General features: G+C 39.1%; 1 protein-coding gene across 1 annotated transcript; it reads right to left on the reverse strand.

The window, feature by feature from the left end:
• Nucleotides 1–476: 476 nt before the first annotated feature.
• Nucleotides 477–23,628, reverse strand: LOC132218140 (albumin-like). Its single transcript, XM_059668930.1, is given in 15 exon segments — nucleotides 477–619; nucleotides 2,596–2,663; nucleotides 3,298–3,430; nucleotides 5,166–5,389; nucleotides 6,009–6,147; nucleotides 7,539–7,636; nucleotides 8,735–8,867; nucleotides 10,307–10,536; nucleotides 11,737–11,866; nucleotides 13,339–13,436; nucleotides 14,777–14,909; nucleotides 15,440–15,639; nucleotides 17,678–17,810; nucleotides 19,102–19,159; nucleotides 23,484–23,628. Coding segments are annotated over 14 exon segments (1,830 nt in total). The 5' UTR covers nucleotides 23,563–23,628; the 3' UTR covers nucleotides 477–619; nucleotides 2,596–2,621.
• Nucleotides 23,629–25,291: the final 1,663 nt, after the last annotated feature.

The raw sequence follows: 25,291 nt of genomic DNA on the forward strand, positions 1-25,291 counted from the left end.
TTGAGTATAACATCTAATTTTTATAAGAAAATGTTATCTTCCAACTCTTACACTTCCTCCATTCTACAAACTTGTTAAATTTATTATACTCTTAACGTATTGTCATCCTAGACTGTTAAATTTCTTCCAGGATCAGTGTTTTCTTCCCCATACAAATAACTATCCTTACAATCATCTCTATCTTCTTTGTACTTCGCATTGCTTAGAAAGTTCTAGTGGTAAAGACACACCATGTTTCATATACCCTACCTGTACCACAATCTTTACTCTTTTTCCAGAATTATAATAATGCTAAAATGTTACATTCAATGTTTATAATCCACAACTCAGAAGAGCATTAATGTTTCTTTTAATTAATGATCCCAAAGGAATTAGAAGCTGTGAAATGAAGTGGGGGGGAGGGGGAGGACAGCGAGACTGCAAAATTTTCAGGATGGCAACAACTCTGAAAAATAACAGTCCTCAACCATGATATTAGATTTTTAAATTTGTTTTATTAATTTCATCACAAATAACATAGGCAAAATATTTTTTACATTGTATGTTTTTTAGATGGATCATGAAATGAAAAACAGATGAATAAGATGCGGGTCTTCATTTCTCTTTCTTTCAGGGAAATCTGAAAAATAAAAGTACAAATATAAGTACTGTTTGTAAAATATAGTGCATTTTCAAATCTATTTATTTTATTTTTTTAATTTAAGTTCTTTATTATATAAGCCTCTTTTTCCCTCATTGATCTATCCCTGGACACCCCCAACCCCTACCCCTCCCCCCCATCTGTGTCCATTGGTTATGCTCATATGTATGCAAACAAGACCTTTGTTTGATCTCTTAACCCTTCACTCCCCCCCCACCTTCCCTCATTCAAATCTATTTAAATGAATGTCAAATAGCTTCCAGTGGTCAGCAAACTGCGGCTCGCGAGCCACATGTGGCTCTTTGGCCCCTTGAGTGTGGCTGTTCCACAAAATACCACGTGAGGTCACACACAGTGTGATTGAAACTTCATGGCCCATGCCTAGAAGTCGGTATTTTGTGAAAGAGCCACACTCAAGGGGCCAAAGAGCCCCATGTGGCTTGCGAGCCGCAGTTTGCCGACCACTGGAGATTGTCTTTCTGCAATTTCCATTTTCACCAGTGAAAATAATTCAAGCTTGCCTTCAACCCATGGGAGCTGAATTCTTCTGCTGAGCTAGGGGAGAGGACACTCCACTAGTTATTGTAAAGTCTTCTCTTAGTCACTGACATCATCCTACTCCTCAAGCTTCAGAGTCACAGATGCCATCATCACTCCTCCAAGTTATTCACTAAATATCTATTTCTTACCTTCATAATTACAAATAAGCAAGGTGTCTTCCCAAATTACACCTCAAGGAATAAAATCTTACCAGTTAGTACTACAACAAACCATTTTCAAACAACCAAATTTTCAGAGACAGGAAGTTCTTCTTTGCCTGAATGCACAATATGTAGATACTGGAGTCCTGGTGCAGGCACTCCTGAACCTGTGGGGTCCCTCAGGCTGGCCATCAGGGATTGGCCAAGTCTAGCTCTCTGACATCACCAGAGGGGTCCCAGATTGCGAGAGGGTGCAGGCCAGGCCAAGGGACCCTACTGATGTACAATCGGTGCCAGGGAAGGACCGCTGGAGGGCCCATCTTGCCCAGTCCTGATCAGCCAGACCCGAGTGGCAAGCTACCTACCGGTCAGAGCATCTGCCATCTGGTGGTCAGTGTGCATCATAGTAACTCATCAAACAGTTGGACACTTCACATATTAGGCTTTTATTATATAGGATTATCATTTAGCAAATAGTAAGTTAAAACGTAGTTAGTGGAATAAGCATCACGGTCAGTTTGAAAAATATTAAAGAAATCCATGCTACAAAATTATTAGACAACTTATTTTAAGAAAGTTTATTCTATTTTTTAATTTTCCCCAAAATATAACAACCAAAATGGATAAAACATGTTAACATGCTTATTGTCAAACACCTAAATTTTAAAGTGGACCTTTTGATCTAAGAAGAGCAAGTCTTAAAACTCGGAATGTTGACATACTGGAAACTTAGTAGCAAATTATTTACTATTAAATAGGAGCTCACATGGCAGGTTTCTCATATTCTCCAATGACATGAATTTGGTATTGAGCTATTAAGTTGAACCTTGTGCAATCATTGTCATTCAAGATTGACAAGAATGCATATGGTCCAGCCCAATTCCTGAAGTAATCCACTGTGAATCATTGCTTAGTTCAATGGCTCTGTCTATCTACCCTATCACACTAAGTCAGAACAGGAAGCAATTACCTGTCAACATCTGGTTTCAGCTTTAAATTGTGGCTCTACCTCTCAGAAGCCCAGTGATCCTCGGGTAAACTACTTAGTCTATGGTTGATCTGTGCTTTCATTTTAGCATCTGAAATATGGGAATAATAATGGAACTCAATTCATAAAACTATTGTGAGAATTAAATAAGTTCATCTACACAAGGGCCCTAAAAATAGTGATTGGCATTAGACCATATGGTTCTTATCTATTTTAATATTAACTGTTATCATTAATTTTTTAAAGAAAATCCCGAGGATAGTTACCTGAAATGCTTGTGATTATGCTGATTTTAGGCTAAGGCAGCTTGACTTGAAGCAACAAGTTTTGGACCCTGAATACAAAGAAATGACATATTTCAGGGAAGTATTAGCATCATTATTAGGATAAATGAACATTATACAGACATTGATGATTACAAAATAACTTTCCATGCTTCACACCCTTTAATACCAACTTAGTACTAGAATCTCTAGAAGGAAAATTACTGACACCCATTGTACCCAAAGACATAAAAACATTACTGTCAAGTCATAGGAGAAAACAGTAAATGACTCAGACATTTAAAGATAAACTCCCCCACTTTCCTGTGAAATCTTAATTGTAAAACTTAAGTTCAACCAAATTGCAGACGAGAACTTTTAAAGAAAATGCTTAATAAATTAAGGTTCTGGTTTAATGATGTCTCTACCAAAAGATTTCAGAACTTCTGAATATTCCTATTTGAATTCATAAATGGCCCAAGTTTGTAAACAGAACAAACACTACAAACATTTAACAATATGCTTCAGTGCAGCAGGAGGGGAAAAACACAAGAGCTAATTTAGGTCATTTTTTCAGACAATGTATGTAGAATAAGATTCCTGGGCCCCAGGTATAGAGTGTCCTTCAGATACAGAGACCACTGAGCCCCAGCCTGAGCAAGCAACAAAGGACACTGTATATTAAAATGAATGTGACTCCAGCACCTCCTCTGCAAAGCAGGCTTCTTTGTCAGCAGCTGCGCAGCACTTCTGGAAGAAAGCTGAGAAGTTCCCCATAACAGTTTTCAGTTGTTCCTCAGTTGCTTTGGGCTTGTGTTTCAACAGCTCTGCAAGTGCACTGCATTTAAATGAACCAAAACAAAACAGGGAAGAGGTTACTCACAAGAAAAATGGAGATGCTTCTGCATACTTCTCCAGTCTGCAGTCTCTGACTTTCTACTAACAATAAAAAGCCACAGGACTGAAAAGTCAAAAGGGTTCCATATAAAAAATATTCCCAATGAATTTCTAAAACATTAAAAAATTTTCAAGATGTAAGAAATGCTTTTAATTCGTATTAATATTTCTCATATGGTGTATTCACTGCTATCTGAAAACTGTAAATATTTACTGTCATTGGTGGGAGTCCAATGGGAATGGGAAGAAGGAAAGCCACTGCCTCAGTCAGTCAGAGCATTTCCATTCCATACAACAGCTCCTATTCCAGTGAACAGCACCTCACCAGATGGGCTGGCTTCATTGCACTGTTGTTTGAGATCATAATTCTTGGAGCCAGGCAAGTCTCTGATCCTGAGGCCCAGGCTTACCACTACAAAATTCAATATTCTCATTTCCATAGGAGGAGGAGAAAAAAATTACCTTCTTGGGGTTGGTGGAAGGTTCAAATAAAATCATCAAGGCAAATTGCTCAATAGTAATAGTGTCAATAAATCAATAAACTCTTCCCAGACATATCTCTGGAAATTATATGTCATTACATTTAAAAAGTATTCAGTTTATAGCAATGTAAGAACTAAAATTGATCCTTAACAGCTTAATTACCTTGGACTCCATTTTAAAGTTTCTAATTCAAGAATCCATATATTTTGTCTTAGAAATTGGCCCATTCAAAATAAATATGCAGGAGCCATGGGAAATAAACTATCCAAACTCATGGACCTGGCTGTTCTCTTTCATTGACGTCTGCACAGATAAAAGTGCTAGAGAGTCGTGTGAGCACAATAAGTTTTGCAATATTCCAATTAAGTCTATGGCCATGATCAGAACCCACCAGACAGGACAGCAACTTTATGTTGCCTATCTAACCCCTTGTGACAGCCTCAGAGAGTCTAGTCTCAGAACTCTCATTTCTAGATGTTTTTCATCCAAATTCCTTTCACAAAAGTTACATCTCAGAGGTTTGCCTTGCCTGCAGGTTGTCATAGCACAGAAAAACAACTTAAAATCATTTATGTCTAGACATATATTCTTCTAAGACTTCTATTAACTTATTTACTATCTGCACAAATGAATCAGTTAATTGTTCAGCTTTTTCAATTGAACCTGGATAAGATATTATTCTACTGCAGTCTTTATTTACATGACTATTCTTGCCTGGCCAGTGTAGTGCAGTGGTTGAGTGGCAACCAATGAACCAGGAGCTCAGTATTAGAATTCCTGATCAGGGCACATGCCTGGGTTGTGGGCTCAATCCTCAGTAGAGAGCATGCAGGAGGCAGCCATTTGGTGATTCCCTCTTATCATTCATGCTTTATCTCACTCTCCCTCTCCCTTCCTCTCTCTGAAATAAATTTTTAAAAATAAGATTATTCTGAATGATTGCTAGGCCAAATTATAATATAGTTTTGTTGTACTTTTCTTTCTTTCTTTTTTTCTTTTTTGCTAAGAAAACAAAAATCTATCCATTTTAATTTTTACACTTTTATCACTTTCAAAAGGCCAATACTTACATATTAAGGAACTTAATCACTTTTCTAACGAATTTAATCAATACTTCATAAGAAGTCATCCATTCAATTGACAGTTCTCACTATCAAGATTACAAACATATGCAGGAATGAAATGCTCCTCACGTTTGTTTCTTGACTTGTTGCTCAGGCTCGGGAAGTGTGCATACATCTGCATGGAAGGTGAATGTGTCAGCACTAAATTCTTTGGGAACATAGGTTTCATCAACCTCCAGAGCATAAAAGCATGATGGTCTGTTCACCAATGACTCTGCACAGCATTTGGTAACTCTGTCGCTCACTGGTGACTTCTCATGTGCCACACACAACCTATCCAGGACCTTGAACAGCTGAAGAACAGAGAGTAGAGCACAAATTCAAAACCATAATGAAAAGTTTTCTTGAACTCTACTTTCCGATGGACCAAAAAATAGTGTTGTGTTTTAATTACCAATGCTGAATGCAAGGTTGACTTGAGGGAGTGATTTACTTACTTCAAGTAATAAGGGACATTTAAAAGTCTTTTCTCTTTTAGATATGCCTACATTTGCAGAATAATCCATTTGAGAAAATAACTTATTAAAATAATTTGAGGTGACTCCTAGGTATGTATTGGATTGGGGAGAAAGCAGTCATATACTGATACATTCAGGGAAAGTCACCCCAAAAAGTAAATATATTTTCATGCCAGGATGAAACATTAAAAATTCATGGAATTTTTTTCAGAATAATTTATCATCTTTAGAACCTTATCTAAATCCTGATTCTGATAGTCAGGATAATGTGGACATCCAAGTCCTGGCTAACCCTAACACACACACACACACACACACACACACACACACACACACACACACACAACACACACACACACACAATTAGTTCACTCTTGCTTCTGAAAGTTAATTTTGTAAATATTTCAAGGCCAAAATTCATCACTGTTGACTTATTATATTTTAAAGGACTCACATGGTCATCAGAACAAGCTGTTCTTTGTGATTCAGGGAGCTTGCAACACTCGCTGCCCGCTCTTGCAAGTTTTCTTGAGAAATCCACAAGAGTTGGAGTTGACACTTGGGGTACTTTCTTGGTGTAATGAACTAAGACTCTGTAACAAAAGAGTCCATGAGTTCTCAGCCAGGCAAGAAACTACTTTTTCTAGCATAGTAGGTGAAGCAGAGAACACTTAGACAAAATCAATTCCAATAATTTTCCATTCATGAAGTTATCTCCACCATGAGGTAAAGTTGGGAGACCTTGCCTTAAGCAACAAGGTAAGCATAATTTTGAATTCCATGTGTGCTGTATAATCTTAGGAAAGTGATTTAGCTTACTATAACTCAGTGTAATTCATGTATTTATTAATTGCTTCTTTCTTTCAATAAAACCTACTTAGAGCTTAATATACAGGGTAGAATGAAGTAGAATTACAGTTGTTCATCTGGAAAAACACATGCGGGTTAGGATTATTACCACAGATTTATTAACTATGTTTAGCTTACTCACAACTGTAGACCTACTCTTGTCCACCCCTGTGTAGCAGCACTGTGCTAAATTAGAAAGATATGAATGAGTTTTCTGGTCTATACAATGGGAGGATCTGTACCTGACTCAATAGGAATGGTGCAGAGATTAAATTAAAAGAGACAAAGTATGCCATCAACCTGGCACAAAGTAACAATCCTTCATTAGGAATTCCAACCACCATTGTAAGGCAATATATGGCTGTAATCTACTCAAGGGAAGAGACTTGTTAATTATTGCTATCCCTAGCACCCACAGTTACAAGAGTGCTGACATGACTAAGTTGAACAGTAAATATCTACCCAATGGTGTGTCCCTCCTTTGACTTTACCTCTATATGTAAGGTTCTATTAGATCAGGATATTAGTCTATCAACTCATATATTACAGTACTTTCTGAGCCACTGCTACTCAAGACAAACCATTTCTTATTCTGGAAAACATTGCTGTCTTTTTTTCGTTCATAAACTATTCCTTAACACTCACAGAGCATCCACAGTTCCTATATTCCAAGGAAAAAATTTTGTATTTTCCTTCCCAGTCTCAAGAGGGTAATTTTTAAAACTTCATTCAAATATAGGTCTCTTTAACCCATCAACTATTTCATCTCCCATTATCCAGTCTTTCTTGTCAAAGAAGGATTAGAAATATATACTATATTTTAATGACTGAAAGTTGTATGACAGGGAGTATCTGTAATAATAAAAGCATTATATACTAATTAGACTTGACGTCCTTCAAGATGTCTTTCTGGATGAAGCTGGGGTTGCGAGGGAAACATGGGTCCCAAGTGCGTGCCAGCAGCCAGAGGGTAGCCTGGAACTGGGGTGCCAGAAGGAAGCCAGTGCCGACAGCAGGGGGAAGGAAGGCCTACTCTAGCATGAATTTCATGCACCGGGCCTCTAGTATATACAGAAAGTCTTTAAAAATTACAAATTGAATAGGAAAAAAATTAGTCAAAAACAAAAATACATACACATTTTGGAAGCCATACTCTCCAAGGTTTCCTAAAACTTCACAGGTTTTTTCTACTATTTCATGTGGCTCATTCACAAGGGGCTGAAATTCATCAAGCTAAAAGATAAAAGAATTGTGTTTACAGGATTCCACCGGAGGACCAGATGCAGGTTTCTTCCTTTCTGCTCAAAGTCATATAAATAAATCTTTGATGCAAATCTTCTCAGGTACCTCCAAACGGCAGAGCGTAGCGTAGTGAGTAAGAATATTCAGGCTCTGCAGGGTGACTGCTGGTATTTGCTCATTTTCTAGTTGTGGAACTTTACTTCTGATCACCAAGTTTTAGAAACTTCACGTCTAAGATAGGGATGAAGATGGTACTCAACTCAAAGAATTGCTCCATAAAAACCACCTGAGCTAATGAAATGATAAGCTTAAAACAGTGCTTGGCGCACAGTCAATGCTCAAGAAATTATAGCTGTGATTATAAGCATTATTTTTATTATAAAGCCAACTCTCCAGCTGGATTCTGAGCTCTCTGAAGTAAGAGATTTCACCTTCAGTCATAGATTCAGCATGGTGCCTAGCATACAGCAGGTTCTTGGTAGAGGAAAAAAATGACTTCCCTCTAAATCTAAACTTTGGAAACCACTACATTTGTTAAAGGTGCTAAATACCCTAAGCCTGCTAAAATCCCATCTGAGCATAGCAAAATATGCTAAAAATCCTCAAGAAAAGATTCCCTCACCTTACATAATTTCTTATATATCCATTTCTAAACCTTATCAAAATATTTTTAAATTTTTTTAAATAAATAGATTTCACAACCTCCCTTAATACCGTAACTCTTGATACTTCATAAACCTTGAAATCAGGTAAACTCTCTTCATATTTAAATTACATCTCTTTTCATTAACATTTACATTCACCTTATCTTATTTTATTCTCAGGACCTGGAGAGAGTAGAAAGATATGGTCAAGATTTTGAAATTAGAGCTTGCTGCATTCAAATCATTTTCTCTTGACTTATCTAGGTTTTATTTACCATTCTATTGAAGTCATTCTTCCTAAAATGTTTAAGAGCACAAAATTGAAATTATCTCAAGAGAATGGCTCAATTGCATTATAGAAAATTTTGCATTCTGGCATTATTTTTCCCTCTTTTTATTGAAATCACCAAAGAGCTGCATTTCATTCTTCCTTTGAGAAACCTACCACTTTGGAATAGCATGCCTGAGCATCAGCGGAGGCACAGCACTTCTCCAGTGTAGCTTCATACCTCTTGGCAAGTCTCAGTAGCAATGAGACAGGGTAGTCAGGATGCCTTCTTGAGTACTCATACAAAAACCTAATTAAGATGAAAATAAAATAGACTTTGTTAAACAAAGAAGCAAGAAAATCACCTAACTAACCACAAGCATGACTCATACTCCAAAGGCTCAATTTGACTAAACCCATGCAATAAAGGGTGGTGGCCAAGGGCTAGGGGTTCAGAGTAAAGCTACCTTCATTCAAATCCTCATTCTAACACTTATTTTATTATATCACGTTAGGCAACTGACTAACACTATCAGAGTCTTAGTTTCCTCCTCTTTAGAATGGATGTAATAATAGAATCTAACTTATAAGGTGGATTTTGAGAAACACATGCCATAATTTGTGCATAACACACACTGGCACATATTAAATGTTTGATAAATAACACCTATTATTATCTATCTCTTGTTTGATTTGAACTATATCTCAAAAAGCTTCTCATAGATATAGATGATTGATAGAGATAGATAGATAGATAGATAGATGATAGATAGATGATAGATAGATAGATAGATAGATAGATAGATAGATATTCTTACATTTTTATTTTCCTCTCTGTATGATTGAAATCTGGAAGGGTACATAATTTTATGAAATATTATTTAGTGCACAGAATTTTATCCAAAAATTGAAATTCAAAGTTTATCACCACTTACTAACTATATATAATTATTTATTTTATCTTGTTTTTAATCCTCACCAGAGATAACCTTTTCAATTGATTTTAGAGAGAGAGAAACATTGATGTGAGAGAGCCACATCAATTGGTAGCCTCCCCCATACACCCCAAGCAGGGCAAGGAACCTGCAACCCAGCTACGTGCCCTTGACCAGAATGCATATCCAAGACACGTTGGTTCTTCAGCAGACACTCTAACCAGGTCTGAGCCACGCATGTAAGCCAGGGCTATTTCTTTTATCTTTTAACTAAATGCTGCCTTGTCATGCTATGGAACTTCTTATCTTTACAAACAAATATAGGGCACCTGGTAGCAGACTCCATACTTCTCTTTATACTTCTATGCCGCTGTCAGACAGATACAGAGGGAGATACAGAGATATAAAGATGTATGACTTATATACACCCATGTCATGGTACATTCAAGAAATAGTATTTGAATAAATACTTGAATGATATGTATATAATTCATGTATATACATAATGTTTTTAGAGATATTCCCAGAAATATTCCTAGGGAGCAAGGAATGAGGAGGGAGGGATGATAGAAAAGCCTACTTAAAACTTTGTATTCTCTTCTCTATTGATTTAGCTTTTGCCATGACCGGTATTGTTTTATGACTATTTTTTAAAATAATTAACTTTTCCCAAAAATGTTAAAGGCTCAGAAAGAGAAGGATGAATAAGCATTGCAGGCAGCAACGGTAACACCTCCAAAGGAAAAGCTAGAAGTGTTTTCTAACTCCTCAGACTATATCACTGCTACGAAAGGGTAATTCTTCATGCACTTACTTGCCCAGGAAGTCATCTTTTGCCTCCATATAGTTTTTGCAAACGTCTTTATTTTCAACAAAAGCAGCAGTTACTGGGGCCAGGTTAGCAGCTACGTTAGCAGCTGAATTGTCACCTGCCTTCTCAGCAAGACAGTGAGATTTTTCCAACACAGGCTTATTACAGCATTCCTTCAATTTAGTAGAGATTGATGCTTGATTTTCACACATGTACTTTGTAAGTTAATTGATCTGCCTGTAAGTTAATTGATGAAAGTTATTCAAAATGAATTGACATCGTTATAGTTTTTCTCCAAATTTTTATTATTTTGGCAGAACATGTCCACTGTAGTCTAAGACCATATACATACCAACCTGCTTTCTAAGAACATTTTCAATCAATGCTCCTAAATCTGTAGATTCAGATAGCACTACTAAAATATTTCCACTTGATTAAAAATGAGTCAGTAACAGTTACTTATTAATTTTATATTTCCTCTGTCAAGGCACTTAAGTTTTGAAATTGAAGCCCAGTGTTAGGAGGCTGGGTGAAAAAGATGAAGAGATTAAGAAGTACAAATCTGTAGTTACAGAATAATCACAGAGATGTAAACTGCAGCACAGGGAATATAGTCAATAGTATCCTAATGACTGTGTGTGGGAAATACCAGGGGTGCACTCTGTACTATAAAGCACATGATGTACTAATTACCTATGCTGTACACCTGAAAGCAACACAGAATAATACTAAATGTAAACAGTAATTGAAAAATAAAGCACATATATATAGAACCTAGTATTGTTTTTCCAAATATTCCCTGACATTAAGTGCAGGCATTGTGTAACCAAATGACTAAATACAGTGCAAGGGATTTTTTGAAAAATTAGTCAAGAGCATAGTCACAAGCCCTACTTACACATGCAAAATATCTGCCTTAAATTTTCCAGAAAGTGTTCCGAGAGATTAGGATTCTGGTAATTGGTTATATATTTACATTGGGGGGGGGAGATATATTATGCTAAATATTTGTGTATTAAGGGAGGATATATAGAAAAAAATTACATAATTTCCAACAATGTCTTCAGGTACCAGCTCTTCTCCAACTCTACCCATGTTCCCAAAGAAATCTACCTTTGCAGCTGCCCCACTTCAGTTTGAACCTTTGTTCTCAGGTACAATATGACTGAAAGGGGTTACAAATTAGTGAATGTATGTATCAGATCATTTTGTGACTGGGATAGCCAAGTTTACAAAAAATACATACATACATACATACATACATACATACATACATAACATGCCACAAGGCAGGGAAAGAATTGAGAATATTAGACATAGAAGAAATTTCAATTCACTGTCCGCTGTCACCAATTATACTAAATAGATTCATTGTACGCACTGAGCATGTTACCAAAGCAAAGACACCAAAGAGAATACTGAGCATTCCTTACCCAGTCATCTGCACATTCAAGCATGTCACTTTGGCAGCATTCCTTGTGGACTTTGGTAAAATCTGTTGCCAATTTGGAAACCATCATAAAGTCAGCATTAGGAAATCTCTTGCTCAGGTCAGATACGAACCTAAAAGGAAAATTCCCCATCACAATTTATTAACATGTAATATTTTACGTGAAAGCACTACAAAAACACTACTTATAACAAGTAAATTGAGGACAAAATAAAATATGTAAATAATTTGTAAAATTCATTAGTTCATATTTTAGTGCTAGTGCTAAACCAAGTTATTTTAGGGCAAAATATTTGCTCAGGGCAGAATTATCTATTCAAAGTGTGTGTGGTGGGTAGAAAGAAGTCAGCAATTCATAAAATTAGAAATCATAGAGGATTCTGAAAGAGGGAACATCTGAGAAGCATCAGGTTTGGATTCCATATCTGACTTCCAGATATGATTTTACTGCTCATTAGCAATGCGATCCTCGGATAGTTACTTAGAACCTCTGAGCTTCAGTCTTGGAGAGACACATCGTGTGCTGCATCAAAGGACTGTGGTGAGAATTAAATTAGATGATGCATAGGAAAGCACTTTATAAACTGGAAAGGCCAAACTCCAGTTATTTTTTTTTATCTAATTAAAAGCCTTCCTCCTGAGTTCCAAAGGACGCTGAGAAAATAACTTTCATAACTTTTTAAGATTATAGAGTTTAACATATTTATACCCAGAAATTTAACCAGCCCAGACTCAAGCCTGATCACAGATGTGAAAGGCTAATATGCACAAGCTTTCACAAAACATTTTAGACTTGCCTACATCTGATAAATGATACTTCTTCCCCAAAACCAGTCACAGCCTGTTTACATGTGCGTTGTTTCACATTGGGATGGTTTTTTTAAATTATTTGCTTGATTTTGTTGAGCAGATAGTAGAAGTGACAGGCAAAGATAGTTCAAATGATGGTTTCTGGAGACCTTGATAAATGTTTATTTCCTTTCATTTTATCCTCTGTTTGTGATGATTAAACACAATTAATTTGTCTAATTAATTGTTGACTAACAAGTGAGGGATTGGGGACAAGGGTGAGTTTTATTGGCTCAGATGCTGAAGGATGGATTCTCCGAGAACAAGCTAAGTTATATAAAAATAGAGGCCCAGGCAACAAGAGATTAAGAACAGAGCAGGAGCCATGAAAAAATGAGAAGTGATCTTGATGGCTGAATTTAATTAGCAGAACAAAAAGTAAGCAGTTTCTGATGATTGCAGGGGGCAATAAAATAAATGACCCTGACTACAACTGTATAAAAATCATGGACCAATAGAATATGATCCCTAATCTTTAAAAATAAATGGGACTTAAAATACCTGGTCTTGAATGATAAAAAAAGATACCCTCAAAATTTTTGAGTACCTTGAGAAAATATGATTTAAAATAATGAGAAATTGTCATTTATGCTCTGATTTTTCACTTGTGTTAAATTTGTATATTGTAGACAACCAAAAAGACTTATGTAAAAACACTGTGTAAAAATGTACAATTTTTTCAACTGAACCATTATTCTTTACATCATTATAAAGTACAAATCTACTTTCAAAATACCATTTTTGCAAAGCACTTTCTCCGCTATTTTGGAGCATGGAACACTTGTATTCCTCTCTGTGAGCTGAACGCAGTACCTCTTTTTGCAAGGCATCCAACTAAAAAAGAAATAATTTTGAAAAAAGATTTTTAATTTCACATGAATAAAAAGAAAAAAAGAGAGGAAAAGCTCATGGACATGGTGATTAAGAGGAGTAAGAAGATGGGGGGAGGGGGAGGAGGGTACAGGAGGATAAATGGTGATGGGGAAAATAAAATAGAAAAATAATTCTACATGAAACACCCCTTCATAAGTTCAGATGAGACTATGAAAAATTAAATTTTAAAGACATACTGTACACCTAAAGTCCCAAATACTCAATGTTGGAAAATAATTATTTTGCTATGTCGTTAGAGGAAAAATCAGTTTGGTCATAGTGAAAGCCCATCTGTGGTCGGCAAACTGCAGCTCGCGAGCTACATGCAGCTCCTTGGCCCCTTGAGTGTGGCTCTTCCACAAAATACCACGTGCAGGCACACACATACAGTGCAATTGAAACTTCGAGGCCCATGCGCAGAAGTCGGTATTTTGTGGAAGAGCCACACTCAAGGGGCCAAAGAGCCACATGTGGCTCGCGAGCCACAGTTTGCCGACCACTGCCCTCGATAATAAACACCCAGCATGGGGCATTGCCAGGGAAAAGGGAACAGAAGGGAAAATACACTAATATCCCAGGGAATAAAATTTTACTAATTTTTTTATTTTGCATAAATTCATTTAAATCCCTCCTTCACCAACTCTCACATCAATAAACTCCCTAGTAGCCTGGCCAATTCCACTTAGTGGTTGAGCATCCACCTAGAACCAGGACATCAGGGTTCGATTCCTGGCCAGGGCACATGCCCACGTTTTGAGATTGATCCCAGGAAGAGGCATGTAGAAGGCAGCCGATCAATAATTCTCACTCATCTCTCCATCTACTTTCCCCTCTGAAATTGATAAAAATATATTAAAAAATAAATACCTTAAAAAATAAATAAATACCTTATAAAACATGATGAGTACATAATAAATATTTATAGAATGAATGACTAACCCCAGACTTCTAGAAGCAGTGAAATACTCCACTTTGAATTTCGTCCCCAATATGAAAGTTTCAAAAATGATAAACAAAAGCTGTGGCTCTTTGCTGTGCAATTTAACTAACGAGTTTCTGTATTTCACTATAAAATAAGAGGGGTATTTAGACACATCCACAGTGGTTCCCTCTATCAGATCCAAGGAGGAATAAGAATGTCAGAGTCCTTCAAAGAGGGTGAAGCATCTTTGGGGTGGGTAAGAGTAAGGAAGGCTTTTTTGAAGGTAAAGAAGTTTATATCAGAGACTTAGGTGCTCTACATAAGATGCCCAAATCTGAGGTATGAGTCTGAACTGGCTCTTCTGTTCCGCTGGGCATACCTTTGGGCCCAGGCAGGCGGCTTTGTCAGCAGCTTCGCAGCATTCTGTCAAATCTCCTTTATATTCCTGCGTATAGTACAGGAGCTCTGGGCCATAAAAGTAAGGATGTCTCCTGGCAATTTCATATATGAACCTAAATTTTTAAAAAGAAGGACAGGCAGTCACTTTTCTGTAGCAGACAGGATTACAGGAACACTTACTATCAACATTTTCTCTAGGAACTCCAAAACCTAAAGACATCTGACTTACTAATTAAACTCAATTTGACCTTGCATTTGTCATTTTTTATGTCACTGAAAAATCTAAACTTATATACCTATATAAAGTTTATACACACATATAAAATAGTTAAGTATTGGTGATATAAGGTTATTGACTAAAATGAAGTTAATTCTGGCAATAGCAAAATATATATCTTCATAATATTTTAATACTTGTCAATGTTCTTCATGTAGATCATATCTGTTCTCATGGATTCCAACAGATCATTGATCAAATGTTTTATTGTGTAACATTTTATACCATTAAATAATATTTCTTTCTATTTGTCATTAGAACAAAAGTTTTTAAGTTTTTATATTGGAAATATTTTGTGGTAGTAATTGTTATCATTGAGTCTTAACCTATTTCAAAATTTTTAAATTTGAAGCATAAGTTACTTACGTTCCCAAAACCTTCTGTTCGAATTGATGAAAGGCAGTGCATGTTGCACTGGGGTCTATTGCCCCCAATGGAGGGATGTCCAGATCCTCATCTTTGTGTTTCAAGAAGCATTGATTTCTCTCAGGTTCTTGTTTTGCGCAGCACTCAGCCAGGTTGCCAAGAGATTCAACTGAACACAATTTCTCTCCCACAAGGGTGTGCTAAACGGCAGACAGAAGGTTTCAATTTGGAGGGTGGTGTTTTATAGTTTGTATAACCCAAAAAACAATATTAAAAATGTAATGTACCAGTAAACCTTGCTGAGGAAGTCATATAGAAATCCACTTTTTCTCAGGGTTAGTTTCCCTTAATTTGATCATCTATGTTTCTTTTTAATTTGTGTTTGTTTATTGTTAATCCTCACTTGAGGATATTTTTTCCATTGCTTTTCAGAGAGAGTGGAGGGGAGGGAGAAGGAGGGCAAGCGAGAGAGAGAAACATCCATGTGAGAGAGACACAGCAATTGGTTGCCTCCCACACAAGCCCCAGGTGGGGCCAGGGATTGATATGTGCTCTTTTTTTGTGTTTGGTTTTTAATCCTCATCTGAGGATATTTTTCCATTGATTTTTAGAGAGAATGGAAGAGAGAGGGAAAGACAGAGAGAAAAATGAATGTGAGAGGAACACCAGGGAGTGTGGTCGGGGAGAAACCCTCAACCAAGATAAGTGCCCTTGAGCAGAATTGAACCTGGGACCCTTGAGTTCTCGGGCCAACATTCTATCTGCTGAGCCAAACAGGGTAGGGGCCAGATATGTGCTTTTGACCAGGAATCAAACTTGAGACCCTTCAGGTGCACAGTCCAATGCTCTAACCACTAAACCACTGGCTAGGCCTATCTATAATTTTTAAGAAGTAACTGTCACACGAATAAGACAATAGGGCAACATGTCAGCCAATGGCTTTAAAGAATGAGTGTTAATCCAATTTTCACCTGAGGCTAAAGACTAGAAGCAATCATAATAAAAATCAAGGGAAAATACTCCTCTAAGAAGCAGATGAATTCACATCAGAGAAGAAAGTGTTGGGATAGTTTCTTATTTGACCTACTCCCTTTTGATAGGTCCAACTTTTCTGCAGATACTGTTTTAAAACTGAGAAATACTACAATTCACTATATATTAATTGTTATTGCATTAAAATATAAATCTTTTTTATTTCAGAAACTGTTGTCTCAAAACCATCGCATTAAAGGAATTATTTCCATCCCCATTCACTTTTATTATGAAAATACTTGTAATACCAGGGAAAATATACTGCTTAAGACAGAATTTATTGATTTTCAAAAACATATATTTATTATTCACATTTAGAGTCAAAATATTGTATGAATTTAAAGTACTGATTCTGACTTCAGGGAGAGACACACATACAGAGAAATAAGAGGAGGAATAGCTTCAGTGATAAATGAAAACAGGACTTTACGCCCTGGCTGGTATGGGTCAGTGGTCAGAGCATCAGACTGTGCACCCAAGGATTGATGGTTAGATTCCCAGTCAAGGGTGCATACCTGGGTTCCAAGTTTAATCCCTGGACAGGGGGAGGTGGTGGGGGAGGGGGGTGGCCATGCTGGAGAAAACCAATCTATGTGTCTCTCTCACATCGATGTTCTCTCTCTCTCTCTCTCTCTCTCTCTCTCTCTCTCTCTCTCTCTCTCCCTCCCTTCTGCCTTCCCTTCCACTCTCTAGAAAAAAATCCTCAGGAGAGGATTAACAACAACAAAAACCTACCTGGAAACACCAAAAGCTCAAAATCCTTTAAAACATTAATGCCTTCAGATTTGATTTGATATAAAAGTATGAATATCCTTAAAAGGGGGAATATATCGCTGTACTATTATTATATCCAGCTAACAAAATTAGCGTAAAAATCACTCAAGTGCTTTCTGAAAATTAAAAACCATGCTATTAGTATTAGCCTCTATGAAAACAACTCAAACTTCAGATTTAAAACAAAGAGACTTTCACAAATGACGAATTCATTGTGTGTGGTCTCAATAAAGAAATGCCTGAAAACTGTGGACATAGCTAGAATGTCTCTATCACAGAAGGTACAATGGTTCTACCCATTTGTGAGTGTTTCTCTCAAATATAATCATTTAAATAATAACTAAGAAAGCCAAAATAGGTTCTTTTCCCTTTGAAATGCTCAGGATTACTTAAAATAAAAAGTAATAATATTGAAAATCACAGTGTACTTACAAGTGACTTGCCACAATTTTCAGCTAACTCATTAAGAGCACATACATCTGCCAGGTCTGTTAGTTCATTTGCTAATTTTACAATCGCATCTAAAGGGGACTTCCGGAGAAACTGAGAAAAGTCAACCAGCAACCTGAAACATGGGACATAGGAAAACGTAGTATAATAAACTTTAATATAAAGTCAGTTGCTATGCTAGAGAACAAATTGTTATCAGCATGTATCCCATAGTATTTTATGCATCTCACTATTATCCTGAAAAACTATTCACATCAGCAATTATCTCAGGCCTAACCAGGGATAGGTGGTTTTCCAAACAAAAAGGATATGCACTTCCACCATGTTTACATATCTATGTGAGTAGATGAACACATACAGAATAAGAAAGCAGCATGCATGCTAAATAGATCTAACTGTTAAGATGAGGGGTGTTACATAGACCCTTGGACTATTTAAAACAAACACACAACACACATCTCCTTTGATAAGGATATAGAATAAAACTGATCTTTAAAAAATAAACTATTTTTTAATTCTTACTGGATTAAAAAAATATATATTAAAATGCTCTGGAGAAACCAGAGATCTATTTGCTAGGTAAAGGAATCTGAGTGTGTGCTGGGAAAGGAACCATAATAAGATTTTCCTTCCATCAAGCTTAGGTAAGAGTTCCAGAGCTACTACACTTCCCCATACAGTAGCCATCAGCCACATGTGACTATATAGTTAAATTAATTAAAATTAAATACAATATACAATTTAAACTTTTGATCCTCAGTTGTGCTTTCAGTGTTTAAAGTACTCAGCCTGGCTGGTGTTACTCAGTGGTTGAGCATCAAACTATGAACCAGGAGTTCACAGTTCAATTCCAGGTCAGGGCACACGCCCTGATTGCAAGCTCAATCCTCAGGAGGCAGCTGATCAATGATTCTCTCTCATCATTGATTTCTCTCCCCCCCCCTCCCTTTTCTCTCAGAAATCAGTAAAAATATATAGTTTTTAAAAGTACTCAACAACTATGTGTGGCCAGTGGCTACCATATTGGACAACATTGATATGGAATGGTCTCATCAATGTAGAAAATTCTATTAGACAATACTGTTCTTGGGTCTGGACCAGCCATGGGCAAACTATGGCCCGCGGGCGGGATCCGGCCCGTTTGAAATGAATAAAACTAAAAAAAAAAAAAGACCGTATCCTTTTATGTAGTGATGTTTGCTTTGAATTTATATTAGTTCACACAAACACTCCATTCATGCTTTTGTTCCGGCCCTCCAGTCCAGTTTAAGAACCCATTGTGGCCCTCGAGTCAAAAAGTTTGCCCACCCCTGGTCTGGACTCTAAAGACAGGGGAAGATAAGAACTTCAGAATAATTGCATGTTGTTAGAAACATTAAATTTGACTCTTCAATATTTTAACTTACAGGCCTTTGAAAAGTTCTTTTCCCAAATCCTTATATCGATGAGCAAGCTCACTTGTAGCTGGCAGGGGAGAAAGAAGATTTGTTTAAATTTGGAAGAAAACAACTGGTTATATTACTTTTTAATGTTTCTCTCCATTTCACTAGGTATTCACTTGCTCCAAATATTGGGGTCTGATTCTTTCAAAATATTTTAGGATGATGGTGAACTATTTCTTCTGCTTTTAAACAAAAGCAATATTGAATCACCAGAGATACTATTTGAAAAAAATCATTAAAATTATTAAATGTCTTTAGATTTATATTCAAACTTCAATAAGACCTAAAAAGTATCTACTAAAGCTCTTAATATCTATTAACAGCTACTGAGAGAACAGTATGAAAAATCTACACTAATAAAATACTAAGATGTTAATTGACCATACCTTCACTACACCCACCAGCCAATCAGAGGAGTATGCAAATTAACCCAATAAAGGTAGCCGTTAAATTTGCATACTGCAGGTGGGGCGGGCAGTGCCGGACACCCCGCCAGATCCAGGCCACAGATCGGAACCGTGGAGGCGGAGCCAGCGATCACCCCTGGCCAGAAGCCTGAGGCCTGGGTAGGCAATCAGAGCGGGCTGGGGGTCCCCTGTCCAGGCCTAATGCCCTGGCCATAGGCCTAAGGCCTGGGCAGGGACGGATCCTGTGATCAGAGCAGGCTGGGGGTCCCCTACCCAAACAGAGGCCTGAGGCCTAGATAGGCAATCAGAGCGGTCTGGGGGTCCCCTGCCCAGGCCTAACACCCTGCCAGAAGCCTGAGGCCTGGGTAGGGGCGGAGCCTACAATCAGAGTGGGCTGGAGGTCCCCTTCTTAGGCCTGAGCAGGCGATCAGAGCAGTCTGGGGGTCCCCTGCCCAGGCCTAACACTCCTCTGGCCTGGGAAGGGGCAGAGCCTACTATAGGAGCAGTCTGGGGGTCCCCTGCCCAGGCCTAAAGCCCCAGCCAGAGGTCTGAGGCCTGAGGCCTGGGCAGGGGCAGAGTCAGGGATCTGTGTGAACTACAGAGGAAACACCTTTTCAGACCACTCATTGGCTAAGCTCCCTGTATGCCACTGGTAATATTTTTTGTAACTTGGGTAACAGGAATCCAAGAAGGTGATGTAGAGTTTATCCACCTCACTCCAGGAGAAAAAAACAAAGGTCCTCTGCTGGAGGGCTAAGAAATATCATATCCTCTCCTAGCCGGTTTGGCTCAGTAGATAATGCCTTGGCCTGCCTACCACAGGGTCTGGGTTCAATTCTGATCAAGGGCATGTACCTAGGTTGCAGGCTCTTCCCTGGCTGGGGCCCAGGTCAGCGCTCATGCAGGAGGCAACCAATCAAAGTGTTCCTCTCACTTTGATGTTTCTCTCTGTCTTTCCCTTTCTCTTCCACATTCTCTAAAAAATCAATGGAAACATATCCTCAGGTGAGGATAAAAAAATAATAATAAAGAAATGTTATACCCTATGAAAGACACATCTTGAAAATGCCTAAAGAAAGTTGTCATTTTTTCATGGTGAAGGGACTGGAGTCTGTGTTGATGAAAACACCTTGGTGGCTGCTGTGACTGGCAGTGGCTGCAGCAGCAGGGTGATGGGGCTGGTGCCTTCCCCTGATCAGCCTGGTTTCCTCCCACAAAAGGAGGCCAGACTGCGGCTTAGGCCCACTCTCCAAGGGGAGCAGGGAGTGGGCCTAAGCAGTCGGTAGGACATCCCCTGAGGGCTCCCAGTATGTGAGAGGGGGCAGGCTGGGCTGAGGGACCACCCCCCCCCCAGTGCACGAATTTCATGCACCGGGCCCCTAGTATATCCTATATAATAAAAGCCTAATATGCTAAGTGTCTGGTCATCCAGTTGGCCATTCAACCAATCAAAATGTAATATGCTAATGATATGCTAAGGCTGCTCAACCGCTTGCTAGGACATGCAATGACCAACAGGGGAGCAGACTCTTCGACTGGTAGGTTAGCTGGCTGCTGGGGTCTGGCCGATCAGGACTGAGCGAGATGGGCCCGACATGCCCTGGAGCCCTCCCAGGGTCCCTCCCTGGCTGGCCAACCTCCCGCATCCCTCCCTGACCCCGATTGTGCACTGGTGGGGTCCCTCAGCCTGGCCTGCACTGTGTTGCAATCCCGGCTGAGGGACCTCCCACCCTGAGTGCACAAATTTCGTGCATTGGGCCTCTAGTATGTATATATATATATATATATATATATATATATATATATATATATATATATATATATACAAATTCTATTTATAAGATTGACTAACACAGTCAAGTTTCAGTAGATAGGGTTTTGGCAATTTCGAGTTTTAAATTCTATCTTCCACTATATTCTGTGAAGTTTAAGTTGCTCTATCTCCCTTCATGTGCAAAAGGAAATTACAGTTACTAAATATTATCACCTGTTTTTTAAACTTAGAATGTTAGAATTATCCTATCTAATAAAGATGGAATTGACCATCACTTCTCAACAAAGATGGCAATGCCCACAGCCAATAAGGAGGGAATATGCAAATTGACACGGCAAAGATGGTGGCAGCTGGGCTGGGACACTTGCTTCATCGCCATGGTGACGACATAGGTGTTCTGTCCCACCCCAGCTGCTCCAGGCCTCTGGGCATCACGCAAGGGTGGAAGGCAGCTCCAGACCAGAGAGAAGGCGGTGCTGGCAGCCAGGGCAAGGAAAGCCTATTCTTGCACGAATCTTCACGCACTGGGCCTCTAGTCTAATCTAATAAAAGAGAAACACGCAAATTGACTGCACCTCGGCTACACCCCAAGCCACGCCCACCATTCAATCAGAGTGAATATATGCAAATTAACCCAACCAAGATGGCAGCCAGCAGCCACAGAGATGGAGCAAGCGGGAGGCTTGTTTGCCCTGGTGATGGAGGAAGCCAAGCTTCCTGCCTACCCTGACCAGCTGTGGCCTCCATTCAAGGCACCAAAGTTTCAATTATAGAAGATAAATAAATCCCAAATACTTGCTTCTAGCCAGCCTCCACTGGGAGCTTGGGTGGCTGGCGGCTGTGGCCAGCCTGCAAATAGCCATCAGCCCCTCACCCAGACTGGCCAGGCACCCCAGCGGGGACCCCTACCCTGAAGGGGCTGCGGCCAACCTGCAAACAGCCATCAGTCCCTCACCCAGACTGGCCAGGCACCCCAGCAAGACCCCCCACCCTGAAGGGGGTGTGGCAGCCGGCAAACAGCCATTAGCCCCTCACCCAGGCTGGCCACACCCTCATGAGATGAGGTTCCCTGCTGGGGGGCTTGGCCAGGTTGCAAACAGCCGTCAGAAACTCACCCAGGCTGACCACACCCTCATGGCATGAGGGTCCCCACTGGAGGCCTTGGCCACCTGCAAACAGCCATCAGCCCCTCACCCAAATTGGCCAGGCACCCCAGCAGGACCCCCCAACCTGAAGGGTGTGGCCAGCCTGAAAACGGCTCTCAGGCCCTCACCCAGGCAGGCCAGGCACCTCAGTGGTGACCACCACACTGAAAGGGCTATGGCCAGCCTTCAAACAGCCATTGTCCCTCACCCAGCCTGGCCAGGCACCCCAGGGGGGACCCATACTCTGAAGGAGCTGTGGCCAGGCTACAAACAGCCATCAGCACCTCACCCAGGCTGCCCAGGCACCCGAGTACTGCTCCAGGACATCCTGCAGGGCAAACCAGCCGGCCTCCACCCATGCTCCAGGCCTCTATTCTATATAATAAAAGGGTAATACACATACTGATCCTAACAGCAGAATGACTGGGAATGACTTGCCACTATAACACACACTGACCACCAGGGGGCAGATGCTCAATGCAGAAGCTGCCCCCTGGTGGTCACTCAGCTCCCACAGGGGGAGTTCTTCTCAGCCACGAGCCAGGCTGACAGCTGCTAGCACAGCGGTGGTGGTGGGAGCCTCTCCCGCCTCCTCAGTAGTGCTAAGGATGTCCGACTGCAGCTTAGACCTGCTCCCCACTGGCAAGTGGACATACCCCGAGGGCTCCCGGGCTGCCAGAGGGATGTCTGTCTGCCAGCCTAGGCCCAATTCTCCGGGGAGTGGGCCTAAGCCAGCAGGTGGTCATCCCCTGAAGGATCCCAGGCTGCGAGAGGGCACAGTCTGGGCTGAGGAACCCCCCCAAGTGCACAAATTTTTGTGCACTGGGCCTCTAAGTATTAAGTATTAAGATAACTCTAAGTATTAAGATAACTTTCAGAGGGGTCACAAATACAAAATATCAAAGTCCAGAAATTAATGCTAAAGGAAAACTTTCTTCTTTAAAGATGCAGGGTATACTGAAAATTTCTTTTACTAGAAAAATGAAATAAATTTGAACAATAAAATCGTAGAATTCTTACGTGCATCTCGGCGAAACACACCCCTGGAGTAAGCAGAGTCAAGAAGAAAGAGAACACAAATAAATGTTACCCACTTCATCGTGCCAAAGGCTTGTGGGGTTGAAAAAAGAGAAAGGGCGGTATGAATGGAGAGACATTAGCACTAATATACTCTTTAACTAATCATTGTAAATTATTAACTAGACTTATCTTTGTATTTTCATTGTCCTCAACTGATTATAAAATTCATAGCTTTCTTGCCAACAATTTGTTTTACTAAATTTCCTGCATATGTTTGCCATCTGGAACTGTTTTCTCCATGAGACTTTGTCAGTTCATTACAGTTATATAAAACATCTTATCCAAGTTTACCTAAGCGTTAAAATGATCTGTACCTACCGGGTAGGGCAAAAGTAGGCTTACAGTTGTGAGTAGGAGTGTACTCTTGTATAATTACTTACTAGTGATTGCATTATTTTCCATACAATCACCTGCAAACCTACTTTTGTCCCTATAGGCATTATTCATTTCCATGTTATTTGTGTGTGATTTACCATTTGAACATTTTAGTTTTTAAATATTTTCAAAAATTTAGCCAAACCAATTACTTAGCATAGAAACAAGACTTACTAAAAGAGCTAAGCTCTGAACTATATAGATTACTAATTCCAAATATGCTTTTCACATGAATAATGGAGCTTGACTTGTCTTTCAGACCACTAAGGAATAGAAATAAAAGAATGTCTGCCTATGGAATTATTTCCATTGGAGAAAACTACTTTTAAAGCCCCAAAACGTAAATTAGAAAAGAAAAAAAGGAAACTATTCTAACTTCTTAAATAGAGAAAGTAATTTCCTTTTGGATAAATTATATTGGCTTCTCTTTACCTCCTGAGAAAGAAGAATAAGCACTTCTTTTTTTTAAGTCAATTTCTAACGGTAGCCTTTTTTCAATATGAGTTTCCAAGGAAGACTTCATCAAACATGCAATTGTTATAACTGGATGTAGTGTATTTCTAATTTACAAAATTAGGCCTCTGTCGGGCACACATCTACTTTGTGCCTATTTTGCACTTAATAAATGAAAATATTAGTATTTGTTTCTCAATCTCCTTTTCACTGCAATATCATATTGTAACACAATAGTTAAAATAGAAAACAAAAAAAAATCAAATTCATCATTTTTGAAGCTGAGAATTGATTTTCCTATATTTCATGAAGCTCTCATAACTCTGAAATACAAAAATATAATAATAGTCTAATAGCTACTCATGGTGTCAGATGGGTGTGAGATTTATCAGGATGCTAACTTATTAAGTTATGTAATGTCTATTCATTGGGGAGCACACCTGAAACTAATATAGTAATGTATGTCAACATTAATTGAAAATAAAAATGATAAAAGCAAACAGTGAAGAGTAAATCTCCTCCCATAGTAACCCAGAGAAAACTATGGTTAAAAAATAAAATTCTTCACAATTCTTCGGAGACAATCCACACATTTATAATCTTCTGTATACCCACCCCTTTCCTCTCCCCCACACACAGGAGTTTAGGATACGTAGTCTTCTCCTTGCTTTTTCACTTGTCCTGGAGATGGCCCTATATTAGCCTACTAGAGGCCCAGTGCATGACATTCGTGCATTGGGAGGGTTCCCTCAGCCCGGCCTGTGCTCTCTTGCAGTACGGAATGCCTGAAGGGATGTCCACCTTCCAGATTAGGCCCACTGGCCAGCTGTGAGCCCGCTTCTGGCTGAGCAGCCTTCCCATTGTGGGAGCGCACTGACCAACAGGGGGCAGCTCCTGCATTGAGTGTCTGCTCCCTGGTG

This window comes from Myotis daubentonii, chromosome 1 (genome assembly GCF_963259705.1).
Source record: "Myotis daubentonii chromosome 1, mMyoDau2.1, whole genome shotgun sequence".
NCBI lineage: Eukaryota > Metazoa > Chordata > Mammalia > Chiroptera > Vespertilionidae > Myotis > Myotis daubentonii.